We start from the raw sequence: 23,837 nt of genomic DNA on the forward strand, positions 1-23,837 counted from the left end.
TCTTAATGTAACTTTTGTGTCGAATCAAAAACTAAAGGATAGATTGTCAAAGGTAATTGACTGAGAAGAGGTCATATATACGTAAACGCCATCTGGTGTAAAAACATGAAAAGGATATTTTTATCATATTTCAAAGTTGAAAATATCTTATCACCTTATATTTAGATCATGGAACAACACGATAGTTGTCTAGGTTTTTGAAGATGATTGTTGTCGAATTTTGCGAAAGTCACTAAAAGATTGTTTGCGCTAGTCATTTCTAACATTGAAATAACAGTCTAGGGGAAGACAGCTTGTGAACACCAAGAACCACCAGCTTTTGGATATTTTAATATAATAGAGGGATTTGACTACAATGGATTTTTTTTGTTAGTACTTGGACGAAAATCACGAAATGTTTCATCAACATTCCGAAATGCTAACCACTAGGACTCACTCAACTCCTTTGGAAATAGGAGCCATACACGGAAGATCAACTAGCACTGGAGTACAAACCTATTTCACAATTCAAGTAATAACAATATATTATATTTATACAATGTTGGTGAGCTCACATTTCCTGCAAGAGGAAATGAAACGAAGGAAATAAATCACCATTAAATATTATAATGCTTGTTGCAGTGGGAATATTTCATATTCTGTACAACAAGTTTTGTACACAGAAATATTCCTAGAACGCTTACACTGTAGAGTTCGTTAATAAATATAAGGAGACTGTATATCTCACATAGTCGGTCAAAACTTAATAGAACACTGGCACATTACCAACACTTCTCCACGACTGTGCGCGCGCTACGTATAATAGTGGAGAAGAGGCGAGAGTTTTCCTCAACAGCTTGAGCATTTGTCCTTTAGTAGAACATTCTGTCCTGCACCGAGCACTGAGAGTGAGCGAAAAGCGTTTATCTGGATGTGGAAGTCATACGTTTAGTCTTTCCTTTATTTCACAATGAAAAGTCGTAGTATCAAAAATTATTCTAAACTGTATTGAAGCACTTCGGCTGAATTTTCTTACTGGTATCTGTATTCCTGTCAGAATTATATGCTTTAGTTCGTAAAAGACCACCACGTTAGTTTAGGAATTTTAGACATTAAACTAACATCGAAGACTGAAAATTACATTTTTAACGGGGTACAAGTATACCTCTGGTGGCTGTGAATAAACTGTATTTTAGAATTAATAATTTAACGATCTGTGCCATGGAATGTCCGACCCCAGACTGCTTGGATGGACCAGTTTTCGTTCTAACTGTTCTTACAGTAAACACATCAGAAAACACATCTTCTAACAGAACTACACAAGAAGATGAAATAGAATACTACTATTTTTACAAGGTATTTGTCTTCTTTCTTAATTAATAATCTAGCATTATGGAACTGTTACGATGGCCTATGTAAAATGACGTAATGAAAAGGTTCATGTGCAAAAAAACATTTTCTCTTCTTTGAAGCTCAAGTACTTAAAACAATTTAATTATTGAATTTCATAACATATAGAATGTAAAGTGTTCAATAAGCAAATGATAAACATATTTACATATTTGTTTTTCTTTAATTTTCTCATAATTTTCACTGCGCTAGAGAAAATAATTATCTCACATTTAGTACCACCTCTATATTAACTTTTAATTAATATTTATAGCATGAAACAATTTAATTGTACAAAGTGTATTTTCAAGTAGAATTTCTCAGTAAAAGAATGTAATATATTATTATTTCTATTATTATTAAGCACTATGAATTTCGTTATAACTTTTACAGTCTTACTTACTGTAAAAACTGTAACTTGTAATAAAATATATTTAATTAGCAAGCAAAGTCAAAACGAAACTACAACAAATCTGGAGCTGCGTTACGGTAATGATACATATTTTCAAACATACTCCATATTAATAGTTTTATTTTAAGTTTACCTACAAATTACGTATTATTTTTTTACAAGTTACAACTTTTACAACAAAAACTTCTTTACACTAAAAACTTGAGAATGATCAAACTAGTGATCGAAACATGTAACTTATTACTGATAAACTATAACTTGCAATAAAATAATACATGAGAATATACTGTACGTACTTCTGATAATACATACTGTTAGATACATAATGCCACAGTGTTTTCAGTACTTATTCTTTTTCTTTTTGAAATACTGTTTTTCGTTCAGACATTAAGAGTAGAATAATGTGAGAAATGATCTAAATCTAGAGGTTAAGAAATTTTCAACTGACGGAGGATTAGATGGATTTATGCTAACAACGTTTTAGCGGATGGATCATACAACTTACTGTTTGTTAATAATTGTTTTTTTTAGTGTGTAGTTGTTTTCTTCACGAAAAGCTACACATCGAGCTATCTGCATTCTGTCCACCTCTAGTAATCGAACTCCGAGAATTTAGCGTTTTAAGTCCGTAAATTTACCACTGTCCCATCGGAGAACTAATTTATTTTACTATAAAAGATAAACTAGTGTCCTTTTATACAAGTACCATCAAACATGTGCTTAAAATAACTATAAATTACTTTTATTCTATGGATATTAATTATTAGTATAATATTACACATAATTTCCTTGATAAGCAGTTGATTGAACGTTCTGGTCATTTCAACCTTAGCTTTTTACAGCATATCTCTTTTAACTTAAACAACAAATAAATTATTAAACGCAATTTATATATATATTTTTATTATTTAACTGTGATTATTTTAATTTGCTTTAATTTTAGACGTGATATTATAACCCCTAAGTTTCTGACGTACCAAACAATTTCAAACTATGAAACGATAAATGTGATATAACTGCAATATAAACATAAACACAAAATCGGTGTTTAAACTTACAGAATGTAGAATGAAATAATCATGAAACAATCGGTTTTGCATGATAAAATTTTGTTACGTGACATTATTAATAATCCATTAATATTAAGCCTATTACAGTTTTACTGGCTTAATTTAATCCCTCAGTGTCTTTCGCTAGAACAGCGGTAAGTCTTCGGATTTACACTATTGTAATCATGGGTTCGTAGGACAGCGGTAAGTATTTGGATTTACACTATTATAATCATGGGTTCGTAGGACAGCGGTAAGTCTTCAGATTTACACTATTATAATCATGGGTTCGTAGGACAGCGGTAAGTCTTCGGATTTACACTATTATAATCATGGGTTCGTAGGACAGTGGTAAGTCTTCAGAGTTACACTATTATAATCATAGGTTCGATTACTCTTGGTGAACATATCAGATAGCCCGATGCTTTTTCGCTACAAGATAAACGCACGCACACGCATTGTCCCTTGGGGATTTTCAATAAATAGAAGAATATGTAATAATGGTATTCTAATCAATCTATAGTTGTCATATTCATTGCCGACGATGTGTACTTATTTTTTTACCGATTTGTAAAAGAGAACACACAACACCATTTATTAATAGGCCTGGTATGGCCAGGTGTTTAGGGCCCTCGACTCGTAATCAGAAATTCACGGGTTCGAATCCCCCTCACATCAAACATGCTTGCCCTTTCAGCTGTAGAGACGTTATATGTGACGATCAGTCCCACTATTCGTTGGTAAAAAAGTAGCCCAAGAGTTGGCGGTGGGTGGTGATGACTAGCTGGCTTCCTTCTAGTCCTACACTGCTAAATTAAGGGCAGCTAGTGCAGATAGCCCTCGCAAAATTCAAAAACGAACATTATTAATAAGTTATTACTAATTATTATATTTGTTTTAATTATTTAATTAGTAATATTTATTAAATATTGATAAGCCTTAGAGGAAGAGTATCAGTAGAGGTGAGTAAAGTTGGATGACACAACACGCATGTCTCTCTCAACTCACCTAACTTGTTTGACTTGTACAGAACTAGAAAAAAACATTATATGAAAGTGCCACTTTTGACACAGGCACTTCAGAACACAAAGCACATTCCAATTTATCGGCAAGTCACCTTCAACGTTTCAGAAATACCAGTAATCAAATTTCGAACGCAAATATCACAAGTTTCTCCAAACCTGATGCGATCTAAGGTTTTTTTACTGACGTATACAATATCACACTCTTCCCTATTTAATAGGCCCGGCATGGCCAAGCGTGTTAAGGCGTTCGACTCCTAATCCGAGGATCGCGGGTTCGAATCCCGGTCTCATCAAACATGCTCGCCCTTTGAGCGTTGGGGGAGTTATAAAGTGACGGTCAATCCCACTATTAGTTGGTAAAAGAGTAACCGAGGAGTTGGTAGTAGGTGGTGATGAATAGCTGCCTTTCCTCTAGTCTTACACTGCTAAGTTAGGAACGGCCAGCGCAGATAGCCCTCGAGTAGCTTTGCGCGAAATTCAAAACGAAAAACAAACCCTAGTTAATTTTGTTTCCTTGAACGTAAGATTTTTATGATATTTAAAATACTGATTCTTTCTTACCCTATAGATTTTTTTAGGGACCAAAAAATACATTTAGAAAACATTCCAATAAATCGCATCCTTAAACTTAGAACATTTTAAGACTTTTATTTTCAAAAATAACCCCACAGCTTGTTGAGACGGATGCAATGGCTCGTGATTACGAGAAACCTACTTAAAGTAAAAATGTATCACAGTTAGCTTGAAGATGACCTAAGAAGGTCGAAACGTTGTTCTCTGCTTTATTATTTGTAAAAGTGTTAATACCAACAGAAGGAATGGATACGTTGTTTTTACAAACACTTAAAAGTTCCCTAAAACCTTGGTATTTTCCGTGTTGTCCGCCCGCCAATCAAATAAAGGTAAGTACGTTTTGGAAACTCACACTGGTACTGACATATTGTATTTGATCTTCAGTGAATCTTAATATGTGAACAATATGAGGGAAGCTTATTATGTCAAATATTATGTCAATTTGACATTAAATTATGTAAAATAATAAAATAGTTTAAATTATTGCAATACGTGTTGTTCAATCTGTCGACAGAAGTATTTCTAGAAAGACCTTCATTTTAAAAAAGTCCAGGTGAGTGAGTACAGATAAACATTACCTAATTATGTGAATGACTAGTAAAGGAATTGAAAGAACTGTTGGAAATCGACGCTAGTTTAAAATCACCAATATAAAGGTAATCTTCACAAAGGTTCACAATAAGAATATGCCCATATTAAATTTCTCACGGATATTTTTGGATAGTTTAATACATAATGAGGATTTGATTTTGTGTATTTAAGTAAAAATTATAAAATGGGTTATATTAGCTCTGCTCGCCGCGTGAATCGAAACTCGGTAGTTAGAGTTATAAACCTTCAGATTTATCGTAAGGCTTATACGGTAATTGCATACACTTTGTTTTTTTTTCAGGATAAATAATTTTCACACCAAGAAAAACAGACAAATAAACACAATTATTACAAATAAATTGTAAATAGACAGTTTTTTCTTTTAGAAATTATATATACTTTCTTTTTATTTCGCGCAACGCTACACGAGGGCTATCTGCGCTAGCCGTCCGTAATTTAGCAGTGTAAGACTAGAGGGAAAGCAGCTAGTCATCACTACCCACCGCCAATTCTTGGTCTACTCTTTTACCAACGAATAGTGGGATTAGCCGTACATTATAACGCTCTCACGGCGGAAAGGGCGATCCTGTTTGGTGCGACGGTTATTCGAACCCGCGACTCTCAGATTACTAGTTGAGCGCCTTAACCACCTGGCTGTGACGGGACTTATATAAATACATACTTACTTATTACTTAAAACTCCTTTAAATTTACGTAATAAAATTTGATTTGTGTCTTGTAATTCAAACAAGGTTATTTTTATTTCTATGCAACAACTTTACAGAAAAATGTACATTTTTTTTTACATGAATAAAATACTTCGTTCGTTCACGAAACGACCAATAACTCATATAATAATTTATATCAGAGCCCTGTATTCAAATAACAATTTGGAATATGTGCAACGTGGAAAACATGACATTTGCTGTAAAACGTAATCATCGGAAAAAATTCCACAAACATTTTGTATCTCAAGTTATATAATGTTGTAATATCAACTCTCGGACTGACTTACCACTTTCGATTATGCAGATAATTAGTATGTAGTTTTATATCAGAAATACTTCCATCAGAATGATACAGTCGCTGTACGATTCTGAACATTAATATTCGGATGAATGAATCAGTACGTGGTCTTCAAATGTTTCCCTTATCCAAACATTCAAACGTCTGTCCGTAGCGAAATGACATCATGCGAAAACATGTCGACGCCGTTTCTGGTATTTACAATAGTAACAATGTGTTCTATTTGTGTTTTCAACTAACACAGGATATTTCCAAAAAAAAAACGTTATGTCCTGATGGCTGTGAACGGAAGATTAATTGTGTTTTATGCTGGTGACGCTGAGTTTCCATTGATACTTGAGGTAATATTTTCATATAAACAAGTCTTAACAAGATATTAAAATAATCACACTTTGAAAGCATTCATTATATGTATATTTTCTATGAGCTGAAATTCAACACTCTCTTTTTGTATTTTGGGTGGTTGAATATGCTTTAAGTTACCTTTTTACGTTACCTTTTCAAAGCAAAACATTTCATTTAAACGGGCATATCTGTTAGTCAGTAACAAAAATATATCTTCTGATGTTTTTCTATGTGTATGAAGAATCACTGTCTCTAAATATCGGAAACCACAAGCATTACACATTGATTTCAAATGGTTTTATAAAAGAATAACAAACATAACATACAATAACTTAACAACAAACACAAAGAAATGTGTTTAATTCATAGAAAAAGAAATCTTGATCGTTTATGTTACATCCACATGAGCCTATAACTGGAAAAGTTCGTGTTGTGATTTCTGCAACACTCTGCTTCTGTTGCTATGTCTTCTTAGTACCTGCAGCACTAAATCCGGCTTCTATTACTGTGTCTTTCCAGTATATAACCTACTTTGTTTCCAAGAACATCTTATTACGAAAACCCATTTGCTATGCGTGAACCCATCCCGGTAATGGTAATCGTCTAATTCCAAAACGCAAAGCGGTGACATTAGTTGACTAAGAATAACAACATTTGGAAGGAATTAACTCAGAAAAAGGTCTTTAAACTGTCGAAGTCAGAGTATAATCTCTTTATCACAGCATACATCTTCACAAGCATCAGAAGTGACAGTTGTCATACCGACTCATCTTATGGAGTGTTAGGGCCCTTTGCCAGCGTGCAAACTTTTAAAGTTAACTCTGTACACTTTGGTAAGCACAGTGGTTACTGTGAGAGCTTACGAAGGTTAGTTATTGCACAAAAGCATCTTGTGGTGCTTAAAGTCTATTTCCTTTTTATAAACAAACTAGGTATTCACTAGAAAGAGTTTTCTTAAGAAACGTCCTTAACATTCATCATATGTATTGCTTGGCGTGGATAACCCTAAAACACTTAGGTGTTTACTCATTAATTTAATATATTTTCACACAACATGAGTTTAACTGTAAGATAACGAAAGAATAAAAAGCTATATCAAGCTAAATGTGAAATGTTCTCTACTGTATACAACCGAAAAATGTATTGAAAGGTTTCGATAACAATTACACACGTAAATGAACTCTAGCTGTATTATATTACTAAATTTTAATGAGTGCGCTAATACCCCACTAATTTGTCTGGAAATAGTAGCCTATGAACTGAAGGTGGGTGCTGTTGATTATCTACCTTCCATTTAGTTTATGAGCTAAAAACTACGAATAACTGAGGGCGCACTTTGTGTAATGTTGCACGAAACTTGTAAAACAAATAAATGAAAAATACAGTAATTTCAAGTTGAGATGACGCCTATTAAAGCATTCGTTAGATACCACTAGTGATTTTTAAAGATTCTATATCGTTATATATCTTTGCTGTTATTGTATTTGCACTAATAGTATTTATCTTGTATTATATGCATTATTCTATTTGTTTAACAGATTTATTTCCTTTTACCACATTGGTCTTGGTATAAATATTAATAATTTAATGTTTCTTGAATTAAGTTAATTTAAAACTAGTTTCATTTTTAGGGATAATAGTAAATGTTATTACTTACATTTCTCAGATTCAATATACCATTCTTTCACATTGAAAACAATCAATCGGACATTAGATTGAATGACATATGATTGCTTTTGAACACCAGTCAAGCTTACGCTATTTTTATAGGAACTTTAAAAACGATTAACGTTACAAAATAAAAAAAATTAAGACCTCATTTCAGGATCAGTTGTGATTAACTTATCGATAGCGCCACCTGGTATAAATGTTTTACTTTTGTTGTGGATATTCAAGCTATCTGGAGTTAAACATCTCTTACAATCACAGCTTTTGATTTAATGAAGCTAACTTATGCATGTACATTTGATTTTCTTTCTATGCTTTTAGAAAATTGGACATTTTGAATAAATGTTTTGAATCGCTCAAGTAAACTAAATCTTACGAATTTTAAGTTTTACACAACTTAAAACTTACTCATTTTTCCTTTACTTGTGTATTATACAATTGAATTAACATTTTCTTTTCTACACGTATTTCTTTTCTAGCCTAACAGAATATGAACATATTTTGGGGGTAATACAATTAATGTGTTATATAATCTTGGTCTACGCTCGATATATCACAGTCCATCGTTCGTTAAAAAAATACGCTACCGAATTACTGTAGCTAATGTACTGAACTTCTATGAGGTAAACAATAACTAGTTTTATAGGATTTGTACATACATGTTAATCAATAGCGTGCTCTGTTTTGCTATGCAGTAAGCTTGCTGGGAGATTGATTTGATAGCTTAGACTAGTTAGCCACGTCACAGTGGCTGTACTTCCAACGATAATTTGTTATCGAGTCAGTTCTCTTGGAGTGATAACAACAGACAACTTACAATACAGGAGGTTTAATTACCTCCCTAGGGTTTTATAGACTATGAGATTTTGTTTTTCACTCGATTTAGCTAATTCGTCGGTCTCAAGAGGCATTTCACCTATACATGCTTCGAATAAAGAATATACCCCTGAGATGCAGTGAATGAGGTATTTAGGATAAACTTTCTTGAATGAAGACAAATCCTTAGAGCAAATTAATCTCAATTACAGTTTCAAACAAGCGACATAGATACAAATATAACTGGTTTATGATTTTTGCGATCATCAAATCATTAAAAACATTTTATGTATAAATCATGTGAAAAGGTTTCGGACCGCCAATTCTGCACCTCAAGAACAAAAAGAAAGAGTTATTCCATAGTTTTAGTTTTAATAAAAACTATTTTAAATTTATGTTAAATATCATCACTGAGGCTAATTAGCTTTGATACTAGGGTCTACTATATTGGTCTGGGAAAGGTATATTTGTCGCTAATGGGTTTTATAAAAAACAAATCAATTACGTTTTTGAATAAGAATTTAATTTCAAAATCGCATTTTTCTTTTAATATTTTCGATCTAATTTTACTTTACTCATATTACTCACTTCATAATTGATTTGGTAAACAGGAAATTACTGCAAAAGTTACTTCCATATTGGTTTGTTCGTTCACACTATAGCGTTACTGCGTGTTTTATCTAGCTTCGAAAATCAATTATCACAGTTAACAATAATTTGCATTTATTAAGAAGTTTACACGAGATGTTTATTTGACAAGAATGCTTGATTAATAACCACTAGAAAAACGACATAATTTGCCCTCTACCTTTACTATTGTTCACGAAATTTCTCACAAAGCCACTAGAGGGTTAACTGCACTAGCCATCCACACTTGTTATATTTTGTTAAGTGATAGACTATAGGAATGGCAGCTACGTTGTCTACTCTAATCAAGTATTAAAATCTAACTGTTACCCTTATAACGCCCCCACCATTCTAGGACCCCTAGCGAGTGAGCGACAAGTCTAAAGTATTTTAACACTGCAAAAAAACGTGTTTTGACATTTATGGTGGCTTTAGAAAGGACAATCCGTTGTGTAGCTTTGTGTTTAACAATAAACAAATGACCAGAAGTTCGCAATTTTGTATTTATTATTTTATTGGTAACAGGGAACGAACCACAGGACGTCGAGTCCACAGTCCGATACGTTAATAACTTTGCCGTGTTTGGCTCTATACTATAACTGTTTGATAGTTTACCTGAGATAAAAAAAGAAGTTTGCACAGTTATAACATTGTTTACCTATAGATGTGTCTAGGACGTACTTTTTGTATATTACACTTTTCATATCCTTTATTCATATAATTTCTTTATCCTTTAATGAAGAACTGTCTATAAAAAATATAGGCCGTATTTAAGAAAGGCTTAACTAATTTTTGCTGCTTTTGTTTTTGAATTAAGCACAAAGTTACAAAATGGGCTATCTGTGCTCTGTCCACCACAGGCATGAAAACCCGGTTTATAGCGTTATAAGTCCGCAGGTATACCGCTGTATCATTGAGAGGGCAGGCTTAACTAATGTAAACTTTAGACTTCGGTGTCTGGATTATAATTCTCTTTCTATTATTCAAGAAATCCTTTATTTAAAAAAGTACTATTGCAATAAAGATATTGATATGACCACAAATGTTTTGTGGCTATCTGCTACTTTACAATAAGTGGCTCGTCGGCTGCACATTTTGTTTATAACACAGAAACGAACCCGTATACTGATCACTTATATTACGTATATGGAACTTGTCTTAAAGTTAAAGAACCAACACTTAATATCTGAGAACGAGAATATAAAAAAAAAGTGACATTATTACGTTTCGTGACACAGTAATTTAGTTGTGTACGTCAAAAGCAAGTATATTTATTGTTCTTAATAATTATATTTTTACTTATTTCCTTCTGAAGTATTTAATTATTTAAATTTTAACTTATAATAGAACCACGGAATGCACTACGGATAGCATGAAAAATGAAGTGATTAATCTGTGTGCTGAACACTAGAATTCCCTTATGTTAGGCTTAGTAAGACGTTTTTATTAGTTATCATTAATCTTAGTAAAAAATTTCTATTTGTTTACGAAACCTTAGTACGAGTGTTTTATTTGTCTCAGAATCTTATGAAAAGCTATAATGGTTGTCTACACAAAACTTTCTTAATTTTGAAATAACAGATTAAAATGAAAGCAACAAATCAATAGCATCTAATTCTGCCTAATTTGGTCTAATATAGTTTTTAAGTTTGATAAAAAACGTAACCATGCTGCTCTTATTTAATCTAATACAGCTTTTAAGTTTCATAAACAATGTGATTATACTGCTCCTATTTTTAACACAGATTCTTAGTTTGTTAAATACCTAACAATACTGCTCTTATTTAGTCTAATACAGTTTCTAAGTTTGTTAAATACTTAACTATACTATTCTTATTTAGTCTAAAACTACATCTATGTTTCATAAACAATGCGGTCATTCTCCTCCTATTTTGTCTAAAACTACTTCTATGTTTCATAAGCAATGTGGTCATTCTCCTCCTATTCTTTCTAATACAGCTTCTATGTTTGATAAACAACGTGACTGTTCTGCTCCTCTTTTATCTGATCCAACTTTTAAGTTTGATAGGCAAGTGACTATGCTTTTGGACTGTTTAGAAACAATTAATAATGTCTAATGTTATGTAGACTGTGATCGAAGAAAAACAAAATAGAAACGATTAATACATAAGTTAAATATTCGTTATAAAACTAAAGCTATGAGTCGGTTTATGGCCATGACCATGGAAATTTTATCTAAAGATATATATATAGCTTTTCCAGTGGATTATATTTGTTGCTAAATGAAATTATTTATAGATTTTTAGCCAATCACCATTCTGTTCGATAAACATATTTTGTTTGTATATTGTACTTTGAAAATGCCAATTAACAGTATTAAAGTTTGATATTCACTGTCGTATTAACAAATGATAAAGATAGGGACAAAATAATTTCAACGAGCACTTGAAACCACAAAACGAGGAGTGTTAAGAGTGGTATAAGTGGTATATATTTTGTGTATGAAACATAAAAGAATCCTGGAAATTACGTCCCCAAACAAAACCTCAGGGCCGTCCTGAAGATGCTTTTTCTTATAATAAATGTTTGTTCATCATATGGAAGTTTAGTCGATATCTATTTGTTTGAAAGAAAACACACCGATAAGGCTAAGATGTGTATCAATTGTTTACAAGTGTGCAATGCTGCTTTTAAAGCAAAAAGAAAGGAATAATGAGAATGATTAAGTGCATTACTACTATTAAAAGTTAGTAGCGTGACTAGTGCTAAGAGTTGGCAATGTGACTAGTACTAAAAGTTAGCAACATGACTAGTATTAAGGGTTAGAAACGTGACTCGAAATTAGGGTTAGCAGCGTGACTAGTACCAAGGGTTAGCAGCATGACTAGTATTAAGGGTTAGGAACGTGACTTGAACTCAGGGTTAGCAGCGTGACTGGTACCAAGAGTTAGGAAAGTGATAAGTACTAAATATTAGTAACAATTGAGAATTTTAATGCATCGTTATTCATAATGCGAAGCCAGCCTTGTTATACAGTTATCAGACTTAATTGTTTTAATACTGTATTAAGTTATTTGGATCAATATATTAACCATTATGAAGTAGGCAACTGATGTTATGTGTAGTTAATTAAACAGTAAATTGCATTTCCTGCTATGCAATACAGGATAATATTGTAACTGATCGTTAATTAAACGTAGTATTTGTGGTGGGAAGATTACATTAACAGTATTTTACACTTTTATAGAAAGGTAAAATAAGATCAAATTGAAAATATGAAAAGTAAAGAGTATACTATAAGAAATATTTCGATAAACAACTTGTTTAACGACAGTAAGCAATGGAAGATAGAAAGCATATTTAATGACAATACATTTTCATTTCGTTTGTTAATTTTCTACGTATACTTGTGAGTAACTGCATCATACTGTACTTATCTGTATTTGTGACTTGTCTGTATAAACGACCGAAATTATCATTAACAACGAAAGCACCAAGTGATAAAGCAATGCATTCTAAACGTTATATATAAGAACATAAGAAAGTCTTGTTTAATTTGTTATATTTATTGCCAGGTAGATTTGTAGTTTTACTCTAAAAACAACCACTGAGTGTTGTCAATAAACAGTTACTGAGGCAGTCTCTGAACGTTTGTCCATAAATAACCACTGAGGTAGTATCTGAACGTATTATTAGTATACAGCCACTGAAATATTAGCTGAGTGTGTTGTCAATAAATAACCACTGAGGTAGTATCTGAACGTATTACTAGCATACAGCCACTGAAATATTAGCTGAGTGTGTTGTCAATAAATAACCTCTGAGGCCTGAACGTATTATTGTCAGCCACTGAAATTAGCCACTGAGGAGGCAGTATCTGAGCCAAGTTGTGAATGAATAACCACTGAGACATTAGACAGCCCTCGGGTAGCTTTGCGCGAAATTTAAAAGAAACAATCAAAAACAATACTTAGAATATAGTCGATAAACAGCGATTGAGACAGTCCTTGAACGTACCGCAAAAATAACTGCTTAGACAGTATGTGTGAGTATTCCGAAAAAAAACATTCATAAAACAGAATAGCCTTATAAAACAATGAATAGAAGGGCGTAATATTTACCAATAAAAAATTAAATGTTTTTGAGAAGAGTTAATGGTTGTGGAGAACACATATTAGTATGTTAGATAAAACCTTATATTTAGTTATTAGAGTATCGTACAATATGTGATATTCTTTAGAAAAGTAACATTATAGTTTAGAGTTAAACATTCCACTAGAAATAACAACTACGCATCCTTTCTTTGCTATTTCTTGTTCTAAGGAAGGTGTCTGGGCATAGAGTCATAGAAGGAGAGAGGAGGTAGTGACTAATATAGCGCAATAACACTGTTGGTTTGAATAACTGTTGCTATTCTACGAGTTCTGGAAAATAAGTACTTCAAAACAGTTTGGCTGTGAACTTAAGATTTTGATATTTGTTTTTTATGACAGCAATACAACTGTGGTCAAACTTTTTTAGCTAACCATCCAGAAAGTATTAAACCCTGAGAAATACTTCTTCAAAACGTGTTAAGCTTGAAAATATACTTTGTGACAGTGACATTCTATTTTTAAAACTCATTTTTGGCCCTTAGAACAAGCTTTCTTGATATCTTGACATTTAGACAAGCAGACATTTCATTGTTAAGTCCCATACCTATTTGTTTCTGTCTGTACTTATGCGCATTAAATCCATTGGGAAATACAGAGGGTGAGTCGTGTGACATATTCAACTCATGTTCAAAACATTCAATATTAGTTTCAATCATGTCCCAGTAAATCACCTAAAAAACTAACTGATCTTCTCGTAAGTCTTATCCGAAATACTTTAATACTTTATTACCAAAACTCCTGTTATCTGGCATTATCACGTTATCAACTCCCCGGGTTTCCAACAAGTGCAGTCAAGTTAAACTACTAGTATTTGTTTCAAGAATGTCCACAGCAAATTGCCTCCCTCTAGTACAGCAGTATGTCTTCGGATTTACAACGCAAAATCAGGGGTTCGATTTCCCCTCGGTGGGCTCAGCAGAAAGCCCGATATGACTTTGCTATAAGAAAACACACACCCACATCAAATCCACTCGGGTTCGTGTAGTTTCCGCGGAAATCATTTATTACCAAATCCTGAATCCACTGCTGCTAAATTAGATATAATTATAACAAATGTCTTAGCAAAAAATTTATCAAATACGTATCTGAAATAACTTGAGAGAATTTGTTTCACGGTATTTATATTCCTAACAAGATCATAAAAAAAACCCATCTGACACTTGTTGCTATTAATTGAAGAAATAAATTATCTGACTTCTTGAAATTAATGGTTCGTCTTCTTGAAATGTGTGCACCTAGAAATTTTGAAATTCAGTAAAAAAACTTCTTACCACCTTCACTAGAGAAATCTCAAAATGAGCCGTTCTCATTTCAAGAGCAAACGAATTTAACTTTTTAATCCTTTTGAGAAAGTTGGTTAAATTAAGACTATTTTATTGAAATATAGTAGAACATAGTTAATATATAGTAGAACATAGTTAATAGTAGTAGAACATATAAGGAATATTTTTAAATGTCAAAGCATTTTAAATGCTTAAAACATAAATTCTAGAACCCGGTTTATAGACACGTAGTGACAGTGTGGTCAGCTTTATTTATTAAAAAGAGGCGACTTGTTGAGAATTAACCACAAAGATACACAATGGGCTATCTGCATCTTGCCCACCACGCGTATCGAAACCCTGTTGTTAGCGGTGTGGGTCAGCCACTGGAGGGCTTTTTTGAAAAATGGACAAATGATATATTTTTGTTGTTCTTAAGCATAAGGCGACGCACTGAGTTATCTATGCTTTGCCCATAGTGGATATCACAACTCATGTTCTGCAGTATAACACCTCTGGCTTATCGATGAGTCATCAGAAGTGAGGGGGGATATATGTGAAATAAATTAATTTTTTATGCAGAACTATTTGCTGTTTAGACAATGTTTACACTATTTTTAAAAAGTATATATTTTATCAAATTTTATATTACAAATTATGTCTGGAAGTGTGAAATATTGACAAAATAGGTTTAAAGCTGCTGTAAATATGTGTTAAAAATACTTAAAGCAAACCTGAAACTAGGATAATTATTCAAAATTATAAAATATTTCTAGGAAATACTAGAAGTAATCGCTATTTATAAGAATGATATTCTTGGTTCAGTGCTACACTTGAAACTTTACTTCTTTTATCGATGATCGCGCCAGTCTGGCCATCATTATGTACTAGTGTTGGAAACCACAATTTCTTATTTAACAAAGTCTATAGAAAGAACAATCAGGCCACCCTTAGAACACATGCATTCACAAACGTCCTATAAACTTTTCAGTGTACAAGAATATTGGCCTCCGGGACCATGTTTAAGCACACTAAAAACCGAAGAGTCCATTTCAGCTACCTTAATAGGCTTGACAGATATTCTGTCATATAGAACTTTTGTAGTTCTAATTTCTTCAGCCATCTTTCATATGATAACAGCAATTGATTTCAAAATGTAGCCAAAAAGTTAGGAATGTGTGACATGTAAGCCTACAACTTCAAATTCATTTTATTTTATCTTTTGTAACACCATATGGAAATATATCTAGCTTCATCTCAATGTATCTTTGGGCCGATAGGCTCTCTTTCGTTACTATATCTTACAAATAAGAAATTTGATCCAGACTGGATTGAATTATTGTTATGGAGCTTAATACTGACCTAACTGCTTTATTGCGGGAGTTGCTGCCCATTGTAAGATATCGCACTAACATATACAAATTACTCACAATTCATTTAAGATTAGGTTGTTGTTTTTTCCACACAATAGCTACTGTTAAATATACGATTAAGAATTACTTCTGGCTTCATAGATATCCATAGTATCTGTAAAAGTTAATTTGTGTTACGTTTAATTGCTTTAACAACCACTCAAGGTAACTTCTTTTATATCTTCAGGTACAATTTTACAATATCTCATTAAATCAAAAAAATTCGTGCACGGCCTAGAAATTCCTGTATATTATGTTTACGTAATTTAATTGAAAGAAGTATTTGGAACTAACGTATGAGAACAATAACTTACTACAGATAAAGAAACATTAGCAGTTGATTTAGATCTCCCAGTTTAAAAACGTTTCGTTAAGTAGATTTAATGAGATTCTTGCTTCTTGCGTAATTTTTCTTAGTGAAAACGGCCGTTTATTTCAACATGTGACTGAAAGTTTCTGGATTGAGCCCCACATTATTGTTTACTAACGAAACTACACGGTTTCACCAGGTTTAAATTAACAGTATCTATTCTGTATTTCAATCAATCTATAGTATCTTTTTCACATTTAACCATTTCTTACCCCTAGAAATGAAGATATTGTTTTTTATATTATTATTTTTGGTACCTTTACTTTATCATCATTTTGAACAACGTGACCAAAACTACTAAGCAGAAATGTTATATTCTATTGGTACAATAAGAGTTAATGAACTGAGACAGAACAGCAGGATGTCCTAAACCTCACCCTTGATATTATTAGATGGATGCCCTTTTCTGAAGATGTTTCTTAATTGATAAAATAATTCAAAAACTTTTTATTTGTTTTATAACAAAGCCACATTGAGCTATATGTTGTGTCACTGCGGGGAATCGAAGTCAGGATTTTAGTATTGAAAGTGAGTAAACTTACTCCTGTTCTACCTGGGGACATAATGTAAATTACGTTTCATAACTAAGATTACTGACATTTGATGTAAAACTTTTGACATACATTCATTATCATTTAAAACATTATGGATTTGTCTTTGTTAAACTGTAGTTTCCACAAGTTCTTCAAACGTTTCTTCTTCAAAAATACACATATGATCAACAAAGAAGAACATGGCATATATTCTTCTAAGCCTAGAGATAAGCATTACATTTTTAGATACAATTTCTTTGAGTTAAAGAAACACTTGTAAATTTCTGTTCTTATTCGAATTCAATTTTTTTTGAAATTATAAAAAAATAAAAAATGTTTCTATATAAGAAATGATGCTTAACCTCGGAAAAAAAAATGATACAATAACCTCCATTACAAGCACAAAATAATTTTCGGAAGTTCTCTTGGAAAACCATTAAAGACGGAAACGGACGATGGATGTTTCTTTCAAAATTTTTGATACTATTCTTTAGGCCTCGTTCTGTTTCTAAGCAAACAGTGTCTATAGACGCCAGTGTCTTGCTTCACCGCTGTTGTATTTTTCCGGCTGTAATAAAAGCTGTTCAGAGAATAAGTCACTACTTATCAATAGCTATTATTTTAGCTTTTACAATCTAACGATCGTTTCCAGTAAAAAAAAAAAAATTAAACGTGTTTCAGATCTGTGTATACATACTATCAACAATCTAAACGCTTTTGATCTTCTCAAGTAAGTGTACAGCACAATGATCGAAATGTGTTACGACGTTAAAATTTCAATAATCAGTACTTTGTATGATTGTTTATATCCTAACAAAAATATGTTTAAAGTGCTGTTCAAATCAGTGAAAGAAGTTACAATGTGTTTCAACAAAAGTGAAAAGCTTAAATTTAAGTTTTCACAAGTAGAAAAAAGCTAATTATGAAAGTCTGTAAAAGATCAAATGTTGAAAATATTACATATAGATTTATTATTGTGGAGTGAAAAGTCTACATTTTTAGAACAGAGGAGTATTTTAAACTTCATTGCACAGATTGTGAATTTATAGGCTACATATTAAAATGTACACACCTTCGCAATAACAGAGAAAAAGCTTTTAATACATGAAAATCTCAATCTAAAGACGATAGAATTACGAAAAAATGAATAGAATACTCTAAATGTTCTAAGACAAAACTAAAAGCAAAGCTGCAAATCATTTTTCTATTATTCATCTTGCAAGTTTTTACTCAGGCTATTTCAAAAACCATCACGTCTTTTACTGTGTATGAATATTTTTTAGTAACAGTTGTAGTGGGTTAGGTAAAAGTGATGACTCGTAGTTCTGCTACGAAGAACATAAACACACATATAAGAGTTAGATTTGAAAAACTGACCATTAGCACGCGTTGTAAATATAAACTCATGAGAGACTAATTCATGCGGTACAGATGATATGTATAAATACTATCTTATAGCGTGATCAGCCAGACAAGAATATATTTTAATGGCAGCAAACTGACCAATAGAATTACTCAATTCAGGAACGTTATTTGTATTGGTAGAATACATAATGATTCAGCATGAGGTTGACTTCTAGAACAAAATGTTTTTGTTTAATTTCGAATGTTGTGTTCATTCTGAAAAAAAAAATTACTAAGCAGTTCTTCCCTTGCTATAACAATGACAAACTGATTACTTCTTTCAGGTATTCTCAAAAAGTTATACAAAAGCTATCTGCGCCAGTTGTCTTCAATGCTGAGATGATGGAGAGAAGGCAACTAGTCGAACGATAATAAATCTATAAGCGCTGTATGTAGCAGCTTGAATGGTATGTCTTCTCAAGGAGTAACATAAATATTTGCTTAATCTTTCAGCTACGTGAGGTGTGCAACAATTTAACGAATATGTCGTTGAAGAAATATGTTTACACTTGATTTGTGTCGCTTTTCCAACGGAGATCCTTTTTCATTATGTTGTACACTGTTCCTTGAAAGACGTTTAGGACTCTTTCCATAGTTCTTTGTGTTTGAGTCATTTCACCTGTTAAAAATGCCGCACTTTGCTTATTGTAGCTGAGGTGTCTCTTGTTGTAAATGACTTTTTTTTTTGGATAGCAATGGTGTATTGCTTTTCAATCGTATTAAGTCTACAGGATGTTACCGTCCTGAAAACTTTAAGTCCCCGGTCTAAACACAACTCCCCGTCGCGCCAAACATGTTCGCCCTTTCAGCCGTGGGGGTGTTATAATGTGACGGTCAATCCCACTATTCGTTGGTAAAAGAGTAGCCCAAGAGTTGGCGGTGGGTGGTGATGACTAGCTGCCTTCCCTTTAGTCTTACACTGCTAAATTATGGACGGCTAGCACAGATAGCCCTCGAGTAGCTTTGTGCGAAATTCCAAAAACAAACAACAACTAAACACAACTGTATTATATAAGTAGATATAATTTACGTCGAAAAGGGATTACATATTATTCACGAAAGAGATTAGTTCTCAGTAACATAACATCACACTATCTACAAAACACCAATTGTCAAAGTATAGTTCTGATACATTTCATTCCACCCTAACTTCAACTTATCACGGAATTTACATATTCAAAATCGTTTTTATGTATCGTATTCAAGCTTATTAACTTATGAGATACATCAGTGTTTGTTTTCGAATCATCATACCATCTTAATATAATCGAAGTAGCGTGTATGTCAGTATATATGTATGTAACCACAAGTTCCGCGCCATTTACTGAATGGCACCACAAATAAAAAGCTTTAAAGATTCATAGTTTGGTTATTCAAGATTCATACAATTAGAGAAAACTCTATGATATATATATATATATATATAATAACCACTTCTCTATAAAAGAACATAATTTTAAATAAAAGTATTATCCACATTACACGAAAACGACTTTCACTACGACTACACATGAAAGTTTGATTTTACCTTCGTTGATGTAATTTCAGATGTAGCATTAAGAAACTGAAGTTTCTGAAAATTGTATTTTTATTAATAAACAATACCACTTTTAATGTACAAAAACATTATAGTTTAATATTACGAATAGTAATTAATAGCAAAAACAGCCGACCATAGGGTTTCTGCTACTAGTAAACTGAGTAACTGGTTTATTCGGATTATTAAACTCACGGTATCAAATCATTAGGTCTGTTCCGTCTAGAAACATTAATAATGTGTAATTAATATTTAATTTTCCATCACAAGTTATGCACGAAGTGATGACTTTTTATGATCTGTAAAGTCTAAACCATATTTCAATAAATTTTAGAACATCTCAGCCGAGTAAGAATAATTGTAATTTGTTATTCCTCTACATTTTGAAACAATAATAATAATGTTCCATAGTATCTTGAAATATAAAAGATAACTGAACATTTAATTCTGATTACAGTAAAATTAGAGAAATGAAACCACTGATAAAAAGATAATTTAGTCCCAACAATCTCTTTCTCTGTGTTGTTTCTCAATAACACTGCACCGACGGAATGTCTGTACAAACAGCTAATTATGATAGTACATTAAATAATTATCGTCTGGTATTTGATTACGAGGGAAAAAATAAGCACAGCGACGAAATTCAGTCTTGATGTTTCTGCTTGGCAACATCTGTATGTTTTTATGTCTAGCACACCAAGTGTACTCAGTCTCAATGGTATGTATATGCTAATTTCAGACGTTGTTCAAAGGCCTAAAATTTTAATCATTAAATTATGATTACCATCACAGACAAACATTATGCAAGGAGAAAAGTATATATAAAAAAGAAATTTATGTATACAGTTTTTATATGACATTTGGACGTTGATAGAATATCAGCGTGGCTATATAATTTTTTCTGTGAGATTTGTTTTTTCTTTAGTAAATACATCATCAGCCTAAGTTTCAAAATGAATTTACTGATTACATAACATAGACAACAATAATGTGTGAACAATCCGTTTAATCAACCTTATACGTTCATTTATCGTGCTGATATACAATTTCAAATACGAAGTATTTTAATACATTTTTGTGTGAAACTTTAAGATAATTTCAAGACAGCTCTCGCTGAGAATTATAGTAAGCTTCTTTCTTTACAGATATTGTTTGTGTTATACAAAACAAAACAGCTCTAGAAACTGAACTTTATAAGGCGTTAGAGTTACTTTTCTTCACAATAGCTGTAAGGACTTGTTCCACAATGTTTACAGGAATATAAACAAACGTTAATTTATTAATGTCTATTTCTTCACAGTTCTTTGAAGCTTCTACAAGAACGCATTGCTCTTTTAATGCTAAATATATGTGAAGTAAGTGATCCGTTAAATTTCCCAATAAAAACAAGAAGTATTTTGTATGTTTTGTTTATGTGTTTTATTTTCTGTGGTTTTTATTTTAATTACAAATACATAATTATCTGTACACACTTTAAAGAACATTACGTGAATAAAAGTAGGCTAAAGATGCTGAATGTAAACCTTTTCTCGTTTTAATTATAAATACGTAATTATCTGCACACACTTTATAGAATATCCCATGAACAGAAGTAGACTAAAGATGTTGAATGTAAAACTCTTTTCATTTTTATTACAATTACGTAATTATCTGCACACTCTTTATAGCATTACATAAACAGACGTAAACTAAAGATGTTGAATGTAAACCTCTAAATAATTTTTTTGAGAAATGCAAACTTCTTTTTGCAAAGTAAATCTTCCAACAATATGGTAAAAAATGGTAATTTTTAAAGATAAGGCTGTGAGTTCATTTTGGTCACTGATATAAAAATTCACATATAAGTGTTTTCTACTACACAGTAATAATGTGTGGTAATATGTTAATGCATTAAGAAATGTATTATCACTCAGATTCCTGAAAACATTGTTAAACAGCCTGTTGTTTTATTTAATTTTTATATATTTTTGTTAATCGATAGAATGAAACTTCATGGTATCCACCATCCATGTTTTATGTTTTTGGTGTGTATAAGTATTCGTATAAAAGGAATAGCTCCAAAATTATTATATTGCTTAATTAACTGGCAATAGGCGATCAACATCAGCCCAATAAAACTTAATATAAGAAAAGTTCAAAACATTTTCTTTAAAAAATTATCAAACTTTTCAGTTGTAATCCAAATGTCACGACGGAGATTGCCTGTGTTATTAGCATCGAAAAGCGTTGAGGATATCCAATCTACCATATAAAATCCAAAAAAGTATATTAGAAGCCAGTTAGCAGACGCATAAAATTAGTTAAGAGTGTAAAATTAAGTGTTTATGTTCCCAACGTCTAAGAGGTAGTAAGAGTTGAGACGTTGTGGGTATAAACACTCAACTGGGGCTCGGTCTAATGACGACTAGGGTTTTGAGTTAAGGATAACTAGTGCTGGAGTTCGAAACGTTATGCTACTGAATAAGCTTGGTACTTTCAGATGTGAACGCATTATAAATGAAGCAGTCAGTCACTTTCTTCGATTAAAAGAGACAAGACACTCATGGCAGTGGATGCTGCTCACTGACTATTCTTTCTTACGTCAGTACACACAATGAGAAACGAATATACCATTCTCATCCTCTTGGGGCAGAAGAAACCAGAATTAAACAGCGGTCTTATGTGCTTCTAGGGCACAGGATGAACATAGCTTTAAATAACTAATACCTGAATCATAGACATCTCTGACGTGGCCGATTATCCCAAGTGCTCATGAGGTGCACCTTACAGAGAAAGTCTAATTGTAGTTTGTGTTTACATTTTTCCCACATTTACACTTACACGTAAAATTCTTATCTACAATAAATACTGGATGAGATAACAGAAACAACATTAGACCACACATATCTTGTTTGTCTAGAATATCTATAAAATTGTTAGATCTCCTCTTTTTTCTCCATTTTATCTTTCCATGCGTCTTCCTCCGACCAATGCAGTCTGATAGGTAGGATTACTTTAACGCACTTCATTCGCAAACACTTAAGCACATAACTGTCAACATTCTGGTTCTTGGTTGAAAAAGGGTTGTTGATTCTCCTGTTGTTTGTAGCTTATTCGGCTAACAGGCACAGCAGTTTAAAGCTGCACAAGACACAAAACAAGGTAATAAACCACAGCCCACTAGATCCAGGGGATGTATTTATTTACAATTGAATCACGTACTGACATATATGTCTCACTTTTAAGTCGTTCAAACTACCATAATTCAAGACCTGTACTGCAGCGAGTTATAAGGCTTACAAAACTCACAATTTGCTATAAACGTAGCAGTTAAATTATCACCTTGACACCTTATTAGCCCAAAGTTAAAGCCAATTGGTTATATTGGCCTTATTAACTGCTATTTGTTATTCTAAAACAATCAGTGCTCGTGTAATTATCAAATCTAAAGAAAAACATAAATAAATATAAGAAATTTGAGTTTATTTATTGGCCCCCGGCTAGTACAGCGGTATGTCTCTGGATTTACAACGCTAAAATCAGGGTTCGATTCCCCTCGGTTGGCTGAGCAGATAGCCCTTTGTGGCTTTGCTATACAAAAAACACACAAACACACACAGTTTATTTATTGTAATATCAGGTAAATTCGGACTTCCTCTTGGACATGTTATATTAAGAATGTTATAACAAGTTATATTTAAAATAATTACGCATTTCATATGCTT

General features: G+C 32.3%; 1 protein-coding gene across 2 annotated transcripts in view; it reads left to right on the plus strand.

Moving 5' to 3' along the window:
- The first annotated feature begins 861 nt into the window (after positions 1–861).
- LOC143244897 (cardioacceleratory peptide receptor-like) overlaps positions 862–23,837 on the plus strand; it is a 71,703-nt gene continuing 48,727 nt past the window's right edge. Inside the window, exon 1 of one of the 2 annotated variants that reach the window (XM_076490387.1) lies at positions 862–1,335. In XM_076490387.1, coding sequence (XP_076346502.1) covers positions 1,201–1,335 — 135 coding nt within the window. In that variant the 5' untranslated portion in view covers positions 862–1,200. The remainder of the gene's footprint in view (positions 1,336–23,837) is intronic. The other variant, XM_076490396.1, reaches the window with a different exon arrangement.

Source organism: Tachypleus tridentatus, chromosome 1, assembly GCF_004210375.1.
Source record: "Tachypleus tridentatus isolate NWPU-2018 chromosome 1, ASM421037v1, whole genome shotgun sequence".
Taxonomy (NCBI): Eukaryota; Metazoa; Arthropoda; class Merostomata; order Xiphosura; family Limulidae; genus Tachypleus; species Tachypleus tridentatus.